This window comes from Podarcis erhardii, assembly GCF_964252035.2.
Source record: "Podarcis erhardii genome assembly, chromosome: Z".
NCBI lineage: Eukaryota > Metazoa > Chordata > Lepidosauria > Squamata > Lacertidae > Podarcis > Podarcis erhardii.
This window is the reverse complement of record NC_138504.1, coordinates 41,894,975-41,911,261: the sequence shown is the minus strand read 5'-3', so window position 1 is coordinate 41,911,261 and position 16,287 is coordinate 41,894,975. Positions and strand designations below refer to the sequence as shown.

At 47.6% G+C, this 16,287-nt stretch overlaps 1 protein-coding gene across 2 annotated transcripts in view; it reads right to left on the bottom strand.

Annotated features, from left to right (window-relative positions):
• Positions 1-5,193, bottom strand: part of ARRDC1 (arrestin domain containing 1) — a 57,675-nt gene extending 52,482 nt beyond the window's left edge. Inside the window, exon 1 of one of the 2 annotated variants that reach the window (XM_081847703.1) lies at positions 4,775-5,193. In XM_081847703.1, coding sequence (XP_081703829.1) covers positions 4,775-4,892 — 118 coding nt within the window. In that variant the 5' untranslated portion in view covers positions 4,893-5,193. The remainder of the gene's footprint in view (positions 1-4,774) is intronic. The other variant, XM_081847702.1, reaches the window with a different exon arrangement.
• Between the last annotated feature and the right edge of the window lie 11,094 nt (positions 5,194-16,287).

The following is a 16,287-nucleotide window of genomic DNA, read 5'->3' as shown; positions in this document are numbered from 1 at the left end:
TGGTTTCTGGTTGCCCAAAACATATTGTGGGGTTTATACTCCCAGCGCCTTATACATTTCTAAATACACTATGTACACTATGATTGGCATAGGGCTGTATTCTTGACAGTGCCTTGCATGACAATGCAGAGTTAAGCTTGGTGTAATTTTGGAATGTTTCATAGAAAATAATTTCCTGGGGCAATAGGCATGTAATCCAATATCTTCTTTCAGAATGACTTGAACTGTGATTCCTGTGGAGTTCCATTGTACCTAAAAGAGCTTGCATGCCATGCTCTTGAAAATGGAGCTCCTTGGGTTTTCAGTAATCCTAAATACTTAGATTTGGAGTAAGGGGTAAAGGGACCCCGACTGTTAGGTCCAGTCGCTGACGACTCTGGGGTTGCGGCACTCATCTCACTTTACTGGCCTAGGAAGCCAGTGTACAGCTTCCGGGTCATGTGGCCAGCATGACTAAGCTGCTTCTGACGAACCAGAGCAGCGCACGGAAATGCCATTTACCTTCCTGCCGGAGCGGTACCTATTTATCTACTTACACTTTGATGTGCTTTCAAACTGCTAGGTTGGCAGGAGCAGGGACCCAGCAACGGGAGCTCACCCCATCGCGGGGATTCGAACCGCAGACCTTCTGATAGGCAAGCCCTAGGCTCTGTGGTTTAGACCTCAGCGCTACCTGCATCCCAGGGCCACCTGCATCCTTATTTGGAGTACACAGTGGCTAAAAAGCCCCCCTTTCATGCTGATGGAGCAGCTCTATAATGCTGGAAGCAGGGACCCTGCTGCAGAAATTGCAACAGGTCTCTGACAACAGACCATAGCACAGCTGTCTGTTGTACTAAAATTCTCATCCTCTCTGACCATGGGCCATTCCGGTTAGAGTGTCACACCAGGTCCAAATGCCCACTCAGCTTTGACGTTCAGTGGGTGGCCTTGGGCAAATCACCACCTCTCAGTCTATCCTACTTCTTTGCAAGGCCATTGCAATGATACTTACCATTTCAGATACTAGGCATACTCAGAAGAAATATAGGTTATATTTTGCAATAAAAGTTCTAACAAAGGTGGCCAAGAGATATTAGGGTTGCAGCCTGAAGTACACCTGCTAGGAATTCCCATTGAACTTAGAGGGGCTTACTTGTGAGTAAACATGCTGAGGTTGAGCTATACCAAGTCAATTTACTAAGCCCCAGGGGGACTTACTCCCCCAGTAAGCATGTGGAAGTATTTGCTGTGTATGATGAAGAACTACCCCTCCCCATTGGAACCTCACCTCCAACAGGGACTTCACTGAGCTGCCTTATTTTGATTATGCATTTTGCGTTTTTATATTGTGATTTTATCTTGTGAAGCATGGGTAGAGGGTGGTATATAAGCTTAATAAATAATAAATAATAACAACTCAAGTCCAACCTACACAAGCTGCACTATGTGGTTAATATCATCAGCCTACCTGAGAGGGCTACTGTGAGAACAACTGGAGATATAAGAAAATCACTTTGAGTGCTCAAGAATTGCACTACAAGTATCAGGAAGGGGGAAATCTCAGGACCAGAGGGCCAGATGTGGCCCTTGGGTCTCTTCCTAGGCCACTCCTTCTCTGCAAGCCACACCCCTCTTCTCAGACCACACCCCTTTCCACTCCCACTTTGTGTCCTCCTTGAGTGCTTCTGTGTGACTGAAGAATGGAGGGTTGTGCGTATACGCAGACAAACCTGAACTATGTGACCTCAAGGCTCACTCCATTCCTGTGACTGCAGTCTGTTTTCACTGCTTTTAATGCTGAATTTTAAATTATTGTAACCTGCCCTGGGATCTGCTGCTAAAGGGTGGGTCATCATAATAAAAATTATAGACTGAACTTGATCTTGGTTTTGGTGTACCATATCCTACTGTACAAGCCATTGTTCCATTTACTTTTGGGTTCTGGTTGTGCCCGCCATTGTCATGCAACCCTTGGAACACTGCCTAGGAGAGGAATGCGGACCTCAGGCTGGAAGAAGTTTCCCTACCTGCTGATGAATATCATGGCATTATATCTCATTGGGACAGGTTGAAAACAAGAAAACTGGAAGCTTCAATCCCTACCTTGCAGATCTGCACAGTTGAAGGAAATCTACTTCCAAATCCACTCCCAATGTAGGCATCTGTTTTATCCAGGTTCCTCTGTGCCAGAGCTTTCCAAACCGTGTGTCACGACACATTAATGTGTCAGGCTGCAGTGCGTAGGTTTGTCACACAAACGTTCCCCACACTCCCTTCCAGGGCTGGGAAGGGGTTAGTTTAACCTCTGGTTTGCTAGTAAAACTGAATTACTGTGTCGCGAAATGATGCATGTCTTAAAAAGTGCGTCGCCAACATGAAAAGTTTGGAAAGCTCTGCTCTGCACCTTCCCCAACCACCACCTGGCCACACAACACCCAAGCCTAACCTGCTTATCCAAGTCCTCCATATGTTCCAATCTCCAGATGTCAATGCTACATACATTTCACACATTATGCGCACTCATGCAAAGGGCACAGCAAGTCACTCTGCCTCCAGATGCTATTCATGTGTCTAATAGTGCAGGTATAGCTAGTGGTGTACTGGTGCCTGCCAGATGTTTCCAGACTTCCAGCTCCCATCAGGCCCAGTCAAGTGCAGCCAATGGTCAAGGGTGAGTTGCACTTCAGCAACATCTGACGGGCACATTGGCTTCCTCTGGGGTAGTGGCTAAGAGCAATGGATCAGAGCTAGGGAGACTTGGGTTCAAATCCTCACCCAACAAAACTCACCTAGTCACTATGGGCCAGTCACCCACCTACCATGCAAGGTTGGTGGGAGGCCATAAAATTCAAGATGTCAATGTAACAATATCTCTCACCCAGCCTTTTTCTCCTCGTGCAGAAAAAGGTTTGTCCAGAGTTTATGCCACAGATAGAGCAATGCTATAGGTAAAAGTAAAGGGACCCCTGACCATTAGGTCCAGTCGTGGCTGACTCTGGGGTTGTGGTGCTCATCTCACTTTACTGGCCGAGAGAGCCGGCATACAGCTTCCGGGTCATGTGGCCAGCATGACTAAGCCACTTCTGGTGAACCAGAGCAGCGCACAGAAACGCCGTTTACCTTCCCGGTAACTATTTATCTACTTGCACTTTGACGTGCTTTCAAACTGCTAGGTTGGCAGGAGCAGGGACCGAGCAATGGAAGCTCACCCCGTCGTGGGGATTCGAACCGCCGACCTTCTAATCAGCAAGTCCTAGGCTCTGTGGTTTAACCCACAGCACCACCCACAGCAATGCTATACATGTCTACAACAAGTTGTAGGGCTTACTCTCAGGTAAGCATGCACAGGATTGTAACCTCAGTCAACCATCAACAAGGAGGGATGCAAGTTGGACTTTTGGTATATTTGATTCATTCTGGCTCAGCTGAATATAGAAAAAGTTGTCTCCCCTGCAACCAAGATTTCAGAATGCTCAGGGTTGCTTCTTATACATGTGGGGAAACCTGAGGCACTGCAGATGTTGCTGAGCCACAGCTGCCACAATCCTTTATTACTAGCCATGCTGGTTGGCACTGGTGGGAGTTGGACTTCAGTGACATCTGAAGAGCCACAGGTTGTCTCCTGCCCACCCCGCCTTAAACCAAACACAACACTGTCCCCTTCCAGAAGACCACTCCCCACCCCAGTTCACACAAACTCCCTAACTGTGCTGAACACACTTAAGTTCTACTAAGAGAGTTCTGGGGTGCCTGTCACTCTCCTACTCCACCAAATCTGGAAGTATTGAGCCCATTAAGCTCAGATGCTTAAGATTACTCAAGCACCAAGAACTTGAAGCACTCTCCACATGTTCAGAAGCTCCTAAAATAATCACGTCACAAGGCAAAGCAAAGCATACAGAAAGCAGTTTTACCAGACCTGACCACTCACTTAGGAGTTAAGCCTCTGGGGCACTCCTTTCCGAAAGAATGCTGAAGAGTTAGCCAGACAATTGGCGGGGGGGGGGGGTTCCTTGTGTGTGGCTATTACTATTATTAATTTATTACCTGCCTTTAACCCTAGGGTGATCCCAGAGCAGGTTATAACACTAAAACAAAATGTCAGCAACAGTTTAAAACAACTTACAATAATAAAAATGTAGGTCCTAAAGTATTTTAAGATTCATCCCACCACTTTGGTGGATCTGGATGGGGTTAAGATTTTTACCACCATAGACCTACAGAAGAGACTCAGAGAGAAATACACCTACATGGCAGCAAAGACATGGGGCAGAGGGAGACAGAGCCACAGACAACAGGAAAAAAGTTATCATTTCAGACAGGTAGTTGTGGGGTGTGGCTTATTTGACGTTAAGGCCTCCTTCAACGCCCCAAAATCAAGTCTCGCTGCTCAAACCAGGCGAAGATACAATACACAGTCCCTGAGCATAGACAGAGGATATTTTCCTCAACTTCCCCCCGCTGCGCGCACATCAAAGCCACTCCTCTTTCTCCCCCACGAAAGAAAGTGGGAAGAAGAAAGTAATCCTGGCGCTACACGGTGCGACTGTGAGCCTCGGCGCCTAATTGCAAGGGGGCTTAGAGAGTGAAAGAAGATGGACGACAGGTGGAAAGGTCCCCCCCCACCACCACCCAAAAAAGTGTCCTGACAGCTGTGCACCCCTGCACCTATTCGCAAGCAGGCTTCGCGCAGAGGGTTAATGGGAATAGGAAGACATGGAGAGGGTAGTGGAACGGACGTGGGAAACGGAGTCCCCCTCCCCTCCCGCTCCCTCCCTACTTGCTCGCTCACCGCGGTACTGGAGCGCTCCAGCCAGGCGGACGGTGACCGTGCCAGTCAGAGGCTCGCCGGGGCTGTAGACGACGCGGCTTTCGCCCAGGCGGATCTCGAAGAGCTGGATCTTCCCCATAGCCGAGCCGGGGCTGGAAGGGGTCGGACGATGGAGGCCTTGCGCTCTTGCTGTCGCTACGGGCTCCTCTTTTTTTCCTGCTTCGGGACGACGGTCGGCGGCGGCTGATGCCTGCTGCGCTTTTACGCTCCGCTCTGCTCTCTCCGCCTCTCCGGGCAAAACTGCGGAAGGCGCAGCTCGTCTCTCGTTCGCTCTCTACCTGCTTGCTCAGGGGACGGCCTGCGCATGGCCGGCCCCTTAAAGGGCCATCCCGTGGCCCCGCCTCCTCTCCTCCTGCCTTCCTTAATCCTGGTATTCAGCTTCAGAGGCAGCCAGTCAAGGAAACACTAACCCCGCGCCGCCGCTATTTACGCGTTTGGATTTCATCCCCGCGAGATGAGATGATGGGTTTATCTTGGAAGTTGGGTCTATGTTTGGGTCTCTGTGTGTCACACGAGGATCAGCCGCATTCATAAGACGCTGTGCAGGTTTATCTTCCAGACAGAAGAGCTGAGGATAGAGCCTCCCGGCTCGGAGGCAGTCTATCGCCGGGCCGCAAGCAGCAGCGCCGTCAGGACAGGGCTTTGGGGGCCATTCTCACTCAAGTCCAATGCAAAAGATACCTGCTGAATCTCTCAATCATCACCCCTGCACAGCTTCAGAAAACCACAGAATTAACAAGTTAACAGAAGTAAAATCTGCCATCCTATCTTACCCAGTCTTCTGCGCGGTGGTTGGGGGCACCTTAGTACTGAGTCACACCATCCGTCCCTCTAGTCAATATCCTGTGCATTGGGGGTGGGGGCTTTTTTCAGTCCGAGGGCCAAATTCACTTGTGAATTACCTTTCAGGGGCCATATGTCCGTGGGTGGGCAGCGTCAAGGGCAAAAGTGGGCAGGACAATGGATGTGCTTCTTCCCTTTCTACAATAGACTACATTCCAGCCATTCAGAGCTGGAAGTTTCTCTATACTATAAACTTATAGTGGTTTTTAAGGGTGCAGTGCCCCACACTGGTGTGGAAGGAGAGGATGGTAAGTGTGGCAGGAAGATTCAGGGACAATCAAAGAAACATTAAAGATTCCCATGTAGTATGGAAGCAGTACCCATGCCTCTTTCCAAGAGCATTGGCTATTCTTCTATAGTTCTCCATGATGCATTGTTGGGAACAGGGATTTTCAATTCTGACAAATATTAAGGATCAGAAAACAGAAAGGTTTCATTGTGTTGAGGAGATGAGAGTTTGTTTGTCTCAAGTTAGACCTAATATAAATGAGATAACCCAGCAAAAGCAAGTTCACGCCTCTCATTGAATGCATACTTTTACATATTTAAGAGGCTCGTTTGTAATTATATTTTGGGAATGATTCATGCCCTTATGCAGCTGCATTGTTTTATACTTTTTGGATGTCCCATGGGAAGGAACAAGGAGTATTTCCTTCTGTAAGTTATTGTAGGATCCAAGTGGGATTGGGGGTCTTACACTTTCTGGGTGCAAAACAAAGGAACGCAGAAAGTTGCTTTATACTGAGTCCTGGTCCAGCTAGCCGACTATTGCCTTGCTGACTGGCAGAAGTGTTTTCCCATCCCGTCCTGGAGAGTGATCCTGGGGTCATCTGAACACAAAGCATTTGCTCCACCCATTGAACTATGCAGTTTCCTATGGGGTGTGTCGTGTGTGTGCCTAAAACATATCAGATATCAAATAACACATTAAAAAGCCACATACATTGGCATCTATTGTTGTTGTTGCTGCTGCTGCTTCCATCTCATCCTTCTGCAAAAGAGCTCAGGATAAGAGTATGTCCGTTGTTGTCCACCTGCCCCTAGCCAGCTGCATTTTATCGCCACAATAACTCTGTGAGGTAGGTTAGGCTTACATAACAGGTCCCAAAGCCACCTAGCAAGCTTAATTGCTGCTGTGAAAGGGTATTTGAACCAGCATATCCCAGCCTAGGGGATGCAGGTGGCGCTGTGGTCTAAACCACTGAGCCTTGGGCTTGCCTATTGGAAGGTCGGCGGTTCAAATCCCCACAACGGGGTGAACTCCCGTTGCTCGGTCCCAGCTCCTGCCAACCTAGCACTTTGAAACCATGTCAAAGTGCAAGTAGATAAATAGGTACCACTCCTGCGGGAAGGTAAACGGCGTTTCCGTGCGCTGCTCTGGTTTGCCAAAAGTGGCTTAGTCATGCTGGCCCCATAAACCAGAAAAACTGTCTGCGGACAAACGTCGGCTCCCTTGGCCAGTAAAGCGAGATGAGCGCCGCAACCCCAGAGTTGTCCGCAACTGGACTTAACTGTCAGGGGTCTTTTACCTTTCTTTACCTTGTTATCCCCAGCCCTAGAATGACTTCTAAAATTACTTCTTAAGCATTAGAATGGCTTAAGCATGTGCTGCTCTGGTTCGCCAGAAGCAGCTTAGTCCTGCTGGCCACATGACCCAGAAGCTGTACGCTGGCTCTCTCGGCCCATAAAGCGAGATGAGCGCCGCAACCCCAGAGTTGGTCATGACTGGACTTAATGGTCAGGGGTCCCTTTACCTTTACCTTTATAGCACTCACGAAGACTCGGAGGGCTTGGAAGCAACCGGACCAAGCAGCCATGCTTTTCATGTCATTTGCAAAGTGCAGAGTACTGCAGGGAAGGGGGGCTTTTGAGCATACAGTTGTACATGTGGAAGTTTTCATGAAACCTGGAACCATGCACGATGAGGGCTGTGGGAATGGACACCAGGGAGCAGGGAAACACACCAATCGTGATGCCAGAGCTGTGGCTATACGGGTGCACTTTTCCACCTGGAAAATAAAAGGTTCCCCTGCCCCTAGAGTAAGCCATGATGGCACACAAACCATTGGTAACCCTATTAAAGAGAAAATCTAGCCTGCTGCACATTATCCCAGAGCTGTTTTCTCTGTCACGGTTAACAAGAGGCTCCTGAGCTCAGAGCACTGATTCATGTTCCAGGAACTTAGTGGCCGGTGGTTATCGGCAACAAGAGTGTTTAGCCACATGAAGTGCAGCCAAGCGTATGCGTTCTCTCTCTCTCTCTCTCTTTCTCTCTCTCTCTCTCTCTCTCTCTCTCTCATTGTCTCTCTCTCTCTTGATTTACTGCAGTGACAAGATGCAAGTCGAGGAGTGGGTGAAATAACACCCCCCCTCCTATGGATAAATTACTTAATTTTGACAGAAGCAAGTGGTCCCCTGTGTAGAACCAAATGGTGAAAATGTTCCAGAAGGCCTATAAATGCCATCTTAATAGTCAAGAGCTGCAAGAATGAGCTCATATATGTTTACCTGCTTTGAAGCCTTAGTTTTAGGTAAGTGGGGGAGGAGCCAGCAGCTACTCCCTTACCTGGGAGATGGATGAAGAGCTGGGAATGGGCCTCTAAGCCAGGGGTGGGTTAATGTTGCCAGCCTTTCTGTATAAGTAATGAGTAACTTAAGGGATGCGGGTGGCACTGTGGTCTAAACCACAGAGCCTAGGGCTTGCCAATCGGAAGGTTGGCGGTTCGAATCCCCACAACGGAGTGAGCTCCCGTTGCTCGGTTCCAGCTCCTGCCAACCTAGCAGTTCGAAAGCACATCAAAGTGCAAGTAGATCAATAGGTACCTCTCTGGCAGGAAGGTAAATGGCGTTTCCGTGCGCTGCTCTGGTTTGCCAGAAGTGGCTTAGTCATGCTGGCCACATGACCTGGAAGCTGTACGCCGGCTCCTTCGGCCAATAAAGCGAGATGAGCGCCGCAACTCCAGAGTCGGCCACGACTGGACCTAATGGTCAGGGGTCCCTTTACCTTTACCTTTTAATGAGTAACTTAACAGCACCTGAGTGTGCATGCACACGAAAGCTTATACCCAGAACAAACTTGGTTGGTCTCTAAGGTGCTACTGGACAATTTTTTAATTTTTTAATTTATTTAGGCTGCATCAGACCAACACGGCTGCCTCCCTGAATCTTTAATGGCACCTAGCAGACAAGTCATGGTGACAGCTTGGTGCTTTGGCATCTCTCTGGAGTCTGTAAAGGGCTGTGTTGTAAGTTTACACCTTTCATTAATAAAGCACTAGAACTGGCCATTCTGTTGGTTTTGACATCCTTCTTTCGTTTCCTTGCATCAAACCACTCGCATAGGCTCTCCTTTGGGCCTGTGGGTCAGGACATCCTCTCTCACTTCCCACCCTCTGACCTTTTTCATAGCTCTCCCAAGTGGAACCCAGCTGAAGCAAAGATTGAAAAGAGATCAGCTAGGCACATGGTAGACAGAATCAGGGAGCTGGAAGGAATCCAGAGGTCATCTAGCAACCCCCCAGCCAATGTAGGAATTCCACTACGCCAGCATCCCTAAGTTTATATTTATATAGTCTATAGCTTATTTAAATGTTTATAATCTCACCTTTATAATCTCCAGGCAGGTTACAAAATAGAAAAAAATCGATACATAAATACCTCTAAAATTAATTTTTAAAAAAACATCAAAAAAGGATCAGTAGATACCAGTTGGTTAACAAAAGAAATTCATATAGCAAAGGCAGGTCTAAACAATAGTTTTCAGAGGATGTCTGAAAAAAGGCAGGGATGGTTCCTGCCCAAACCTCTAGTGGCAGTGAGTTCCACAGGGCACCTAGTAAAGGTCAACCAAACCCTGAGGAGTGTGGAGAACCCCGTAAGAATTAAGGTGGAATATAAGGGATCAGATAGTTCTAATGTACTTTGGATCCAAGTTGCTTAGGGCTTTTGGAATTAACACAAAATCCTTGAACCTGTCCTGGAAACAAACTGGTAATGTAGAGGGGGTTGTGTGTGTGTGTTAATAGCCTACTGTTGACTGTCCTTTCCACTGCAAACTTAGGGTTGTCTCCAACTAAGTTCTACTGAGAGTAGACCCTGATCTAAGTTGGCCATGTCCATTATTTATCAATGGCTCTCCGCGGCATAGAACAAGCTTTATATACAACCCGTTGCCTTTTGCACACTTACAGAGGCATGCAAAACATTTGTTTGTTTGTTTTAATTGCTACTTTACTGGGCTCAATTCAATGTTTTGTTTTCAGCACAGTATTTTTAAGCCCAATGCAACTTGGGGGCCAGGTACCTGAAGGGCCCCTTGCCTCTACAGTGGTACCTTGGGTTAAGAACTTAATTCATCCTGGAGGTCTGTTCTTAACCTGAAACTGTTCTTAACCTGAGGTACCACTTTAGCCGCCGCACAATTTCCGTTCTCATCCTGAAGCAAAGTTCTTAAACCGAGGTACTATTTCTGGGTTAGCGGAGTCTGTCACCTGAAGTGTCTGTAACCTGAAGTGACTGTAACCCGAGGTACCACTGTATAAGCACCTGCCCTGCAACTGTACGCTTCCATAGCAGTATTGTTAAGAATTCTGCAAACTGGGGTTCGGTGTGGTGGCTCCATCTCTATGGGATCAGCTCCTGGTCAAATGTAGACAAGTTTGTCTAACATTTTTGCTTTTAGTTTTGCAGAACTTATTTTTCAAGAGGGCTTTCAGTGACGGGTGACTCAGCAGTTTTATATGGGACTGATAAGGGCAGAAGGCAGGGCAGCCAACACGAAGTGGAGCCAGAGCCAAGAATAGGCGGAGCCAACTAATTTTAATTTTGCCTCCTTCCTGCTGAGGGATTACAATGTGGGGGGAGGGACTGTGGGAAGGTGTGCACACGCCACATTTTTTATTCCCATACACCTTTTATTCTCACCACAGTCCTCCAAGGTAGGCCAGGCTGAAGGACAGTGATTGGCTCAGCAACGTACAACCTGCAAACTTTGCATCTGAGTGCGGCTGTGAATCAAGGACTCCACAAACATAGGCTAGCCCTCCAACCCCTAAACCGCACTGCCTCTTCTTATATCTCCGGTGAGGCATAGATTATTTGACAGTGACCTTCCCCCTGCAGTGCAGAGATGCAATAATGGGGGAAACAAACACAGCCTCTCAATCCAACAGGGATGGAATACTTTTATAGACTTGGGGCTGCAATCCAGCGATGGGCGGGGCCAGATGTAAAAGTGGGTGGGACAAGGGTGGCGAGGGACGTGGCCTTGAGGGCTCCCAATCGCTGTTCTACAACACTCAGGCGTGCTTGTTTAAAAGACACAACCAGCGTGCTTTCCTTTTTGCTGAGAAGACATTTCACAACCTTTGATTTTATGATTCCAGGAATATTTTTTTGTACATGAGCAGTGATCAGGAATGGTGACAAAGCAGGTTTGCCTTACAAAACACAAACAAAGCAGGGGGAAGTCCAGGAATGCAGGACCGAAGCCTTGCGGATCAATCCTGAGCCTCCAAGGCTCTTGGTCAAGTGCACGGTTACACACCTCTCCTCCTTAGTCACCTCTGCACGTCAAGTGATGAAAGTAGCTGATAATCATCTGACTGAACACTCAAGGCAAAAACTTGCAGATATGCACATTAGGTCTATGGCTGGCCCCTGAAGATTGCTCTCGATGACAAGGCATCTGAGAGGAGCATCACAAGCAGTTGGAATGTAAACAGACACCATAATTAATGTGGCTGTGACCAAAGTGTGAAAATAAACGCACATGTCCGAAAGAAACAGCTGTGTGAAAGCTTTCTGGTGATCAGTGAAAAGGTAGCACAGTACTGAGCAGCAGTGGGGAAGCTCAGGGCAAGGGCTGGATGTGGTCTTCCAGGCCTGTCTGTGTATCTCTCAGAACTCTTGCTAGGCCACACCCATTGGTCCTAGCATTAATTTGCTCCACTCGCTTTTGCCTTTTGCTCTGCCAACCCCTGGCATGTGGCCCTCAGAAGATTGCCCAGAAGCGGAGATTGCCCAGAAGTGCCACGGAGCGCAACCCGAAAGTGCTCAACCTGAAGCACATCTAACCCGAGGTATGACTGTAATGGAAACAAGCACATCTTACTAGGCAGGACATTCCACAACCAGGGAACCACCACTGAGAAGGCTCTGTCATGGGTCAGCAGCAACCTTAATATTACTTAATAACAAAAATAGATTTCTACCCTACCTTTCCACCAACGTATGCAAGGCAACTGCATGGAATTTTAAAAAGGCAAATAGTGGGGGTAGACAAACCCCAATGTATATCAGGTCCCTGGTGGTAGGAAGCTTTCATCCTTCCTCCTCTCTCTCTCATACACACAGACACACAGAGAGACTATGACTTCAATCTGAATTCAGGCTCTCTGTGCCTACATTGGAAGAACGGTTCGGTTTTGCACCAAGGCTCCTCGTCTTCCAGAGCAGCTGTGATTTGTATCCCAACTAGGTCCTCCTCAAAGCAGACCCACTGGAATTCATGAACCTAAGTTAGGTAAAGGGGCCCCTGACCATTAGGTCCAGTCGTGACCGACTCTGGGGTTGTGGCACTCATCTCGCTTTATTGACCGAGGGAGCCGGCATACAGCTTCCGGGTCATGTGGCCAGCATGACTAAGCCACTTCAGGCGAACCAGAGTAGCGCACGGAAACGCCATTTACCTTCCCACCAGAGTGGTACCTATTTATCTACTTGCACTTTGATGTGCTTTTGAACTGCTAGGTTGGCAGGAGCAGGGACTGAGCAACGGGAGTTTACCCCGTCGTGGGGATTCGAACCGCCAACCTTCTGATCGGCAAGTCCTAGGCTCTGTGGTTTAACCCACAGCGTCACCCATGTCCTACGAACCAAAGTTAGTTGCCCATAAATTTCAGTAGCTCTTCCTTAGGTAGGACTAACTGGGACTGGGAGTAGGCATGGAATAACAACTAGGGATGATCGCGTCTATTTCCAGACCTCACAACTGTGTTTGCCAGAGGGCTCTCGTGAGGTGACGCAGGAGGAACCTGCTTCTCCGCGGGGCCCAGTTACAAAGGGCACACTCCTACCATGTCACAACCCACAAGACAGTGACCCACAAGAGATGGCAGATTATGTCATCTCTTCACCTGAGTCAGCTCTGAACGGTCTGCTATCTATCAGTGTCGTGACATGGGACACATAAAGGAATGAAAGCTGCCATGTTGGAACTGGCTCATCAGCTAGCCAGCCTTTCTCAACCTGTGGGTCCCCAGATGTTGTTGAACTACAACTCCCATCACCCCTAGCCAGCAAGGCCAGAGCTCAGGAATGATGGGAGTTGTAGTCCAACAACATCAATTTTTAAAAAGTTTTGATCAGCTAAAAATCACTCCCAGATAATCATAAACATATTTTTTTAAAAAAAAAACCCAAATGATTAAGATAAATGTGGGAAACTTTTAATTTATTATTTGAATTTGAATGCTACATTCCCTATAAACAGGCTCAAAGTGACTGACAACAGAGCAATAAAAATGCAAGTCAATTGTTACAATAACATTCAAATACTAAATCATTTTGAAACTTTAATTCGACAATCCAGCAAACAACTTGGTTTGATTTATATGACCATTATGAGGACAATTAAGAAAAACATACTGTTCTGTAACAGTCAGCTGGTGGCTTGCTTAATTTTTGCATTGCTCTTATTTTAATTGTTGTTAGCTACATTTTTTAAAAATAAATGAAATTGCAGTATACAAATATTCTTATCTTATCTTACTTACTAAATTTAAGGTGCCATCATGTTCTGTGGTTTGCATGCTGAGATGTGCCTCTTCCAAACCTCTGTTAAATATGCCTGCAGCAGGGTGAGGGGGGGGCACTACACACACCCGTTTAGCAAGCCACTCTGTGAAGCACCTCCAGGTCTTTTAAAGGTAGGCTGGGTGGTGGAGCTTGGGCCAAGCCAAGCCAGCAATGGGGGAATAGGTGAGGAAGTGAGCAAGGTGTAAAGGGAGCAAGGTCTGGCCAGGTGTGAGGGGATAGCAAAGAGATAGGGTGCAGCCAAGGGGGGCAGGGAGGGGCAGCTGCCCGCCAATAAAAAAAAATACAAACTGAGGTTCTCTAATTGGGACGTGAGTGGCGCTACCACAGAGCCTAGGGCTTGCCCATCAGAAGGTCGTGGTTCGAATCCCCGCGATGAGGTGAGCTCCCGTTGCTGGGTCCCTTCTCCTGCCAACGTAGCAGTATGAAAGCATGTCAAAGTGCAAGTAGATAAATTGGTACCACTCTGGTGGGAAGGTAAATGGCGTTTCCGTGTGCTGCTCTGGTTTCTCCAGAAGTGGCTTAGTCATGCTGGCCACATGACCCAGAAAAATTGTCTGCGGATAAATGCCAGCTCCCCCAGCCAGTAAAGCAAGATGAGCACTGCAACCTCAGAGTCATCTGCAACTGGACTTAACTGTCAGGGGTCCCTCTACCTTTACCTTTTTGCCCCCTCTAACAAAAGGATTGTCCCCACCACCCCCCAAAAAATCCTGGCTACGTTCATGGGAAGTGATGCAAGCAGAGCTGTTAGCCCCTAGCAAAAAAAATGATAATAATCATAAAATAAACATGGAACCATATCAATTAATGACAAAATTAATTGGCTATTGTGAGTTGAAAGAGCTTCAGGCGACAAGCCCTGTCTTAGAGGCTTTATTCCCTTAGACGAGAGAATGCTTCCTCATAGACAAGGCTTGTTGTGAGACCTACAGGCAATGCGGGGGGTGGGGTGGAGGGTGCTATCTGAACAGAGAGGATGCAGGCTGTGACACATACACAGAACCCCACGCAGCACAGTCTCTTCCAAGAAAAGACATTCCCTCTTCCTTTAGCAGAGAGGAAACCTCTTCTAATATGATGCCTGCACTCACATGTGCATGGATAACTGTGCAACACAGGGAGATGGGTGACTGGTGACATATGAAAAGAGGCATTATATTCTCTCTCTCTCTCTCTCTCTCTCTCTCTCTCTCTCTCTCACACACACACACACACACACACACACACACACACACACACCTTTAATTAACAACACTGTGTTGTCTTGACCCACAACTTAAGTGCCGCTATGTGTCCATCTTTTATAAACAAAGGATGCTCTCCTCACTTTGGACCATTTGTAGTTTTTGACAGGTAAAAAGGGATACAGGATTAATCAATGAAACAGTTAATCAACTAAAACAGAGTAGTATCCCAACTAAGTTCTACTCAGAGTGGACCCATTGAAGTTAATGAACATGACAAAGTTTGGTCCATAATTTTCAATGGCTTGACTCTGAGTGAAGCTTACTTGAATATGATCCTCAGTGATTAATCAAGGTTTCTCAAATCAGCCAACAGGTTCAATACTAATAACTGAGGCTACGAAACCAGTGCTCCAACCCACCATCTGTGATTCTAACTTTGCACAGGGTTGTTCAGGATTGGAGGCAGCTTGGGCGCATTCTCAGTTGGCACCCCCTTGCTTCTTGCAAGATAAGGGGACCCACAGAAGTTGTTCTGCCCATGCAACGGGTCAGGGCAGCACTGCATTTGATATCAAGCTGAGAATTCAGCAATCTTGAGAAACTCACTGCTCAAGTTTCTGGCCCTCGTGAAAGAAATGTGTGAGCTGTCACTGATGAAATCACCAACACTCGTGGGAGGGGTGGTCATAGTTCCTCCCTGTAATTAGCAGAAGTTTAGCTAATTAGTACTTGTTGCACAAGTGCATTTTACATGACACAGGATTTTAGATGAATGCGCTGCAGGCATGTGCGTGTGTATTGCTACTCGCAACCCCAAGCTCCATGATCAGTGCAAGATTCCAGGGGTGCAGAATCTCTTGCCAGGGACTGTGTTCCCTTTTGGAGAATGAGGTGCAACAGAGACTGTGGTGTCTTTGTAATGTTGTTGTTGTTGTTGTTGTTTAGTCGTTTAGTCATGTCCGACTCTTCGTGACCCCATGGACCAGAGCACACCAGGCACTCCTGTCTTCCACTGCCTCCCGCAGTTTGGTCAAACTCATGCTGGTAGCTTCGAGAACACTGTGCAACCATCTTGCCAGTATGGTGTAGTGGTTAAGAGCGGTAGTCTCGTAATCTGGGGAACCGGGTTCGTGTCTCCGCTCCTCCACATGCAGCTGCTGGGTGACCTTGGGCCAGTCACACTTCTTTGAAGTCTCTCAGCCCCACTCACCCCACAGAGTGTTTGTTGTGGGGAAGGAAGGGAAAGGAGAATGTGAGCTGCTTTGAGACTCCTTAAAGGGAGTGAAAGGCGGGATATCAAATCCAAACTCCTCCTCCTCCTCCTCCTCCTCTTCTTCTTCTTCTTCTTCTTCTTCTTCTTCTTCTTCTTCTTCTTCTCCTCCTCTATCGTCCCCTTCTCCTTGTGCCCTCCATCTTTCCCAACATCAGGGTCTTTTCCAGGGAGTCTTCTCTTCTCATGAGGTGGCCAAACTACTGGAGCCTCAGCTTCAGGATCTGTCCTTCCAGTGAGCACTCAGGGCTGATTTCCTTCAGAATGGAGAGGTTTGATCTTCTTGCAGTCCATGGGACTCTCAAGAGTCTCCTCCATAATTCAAAAGCATCAATTCTTTATGGTCCAGCTCTCAC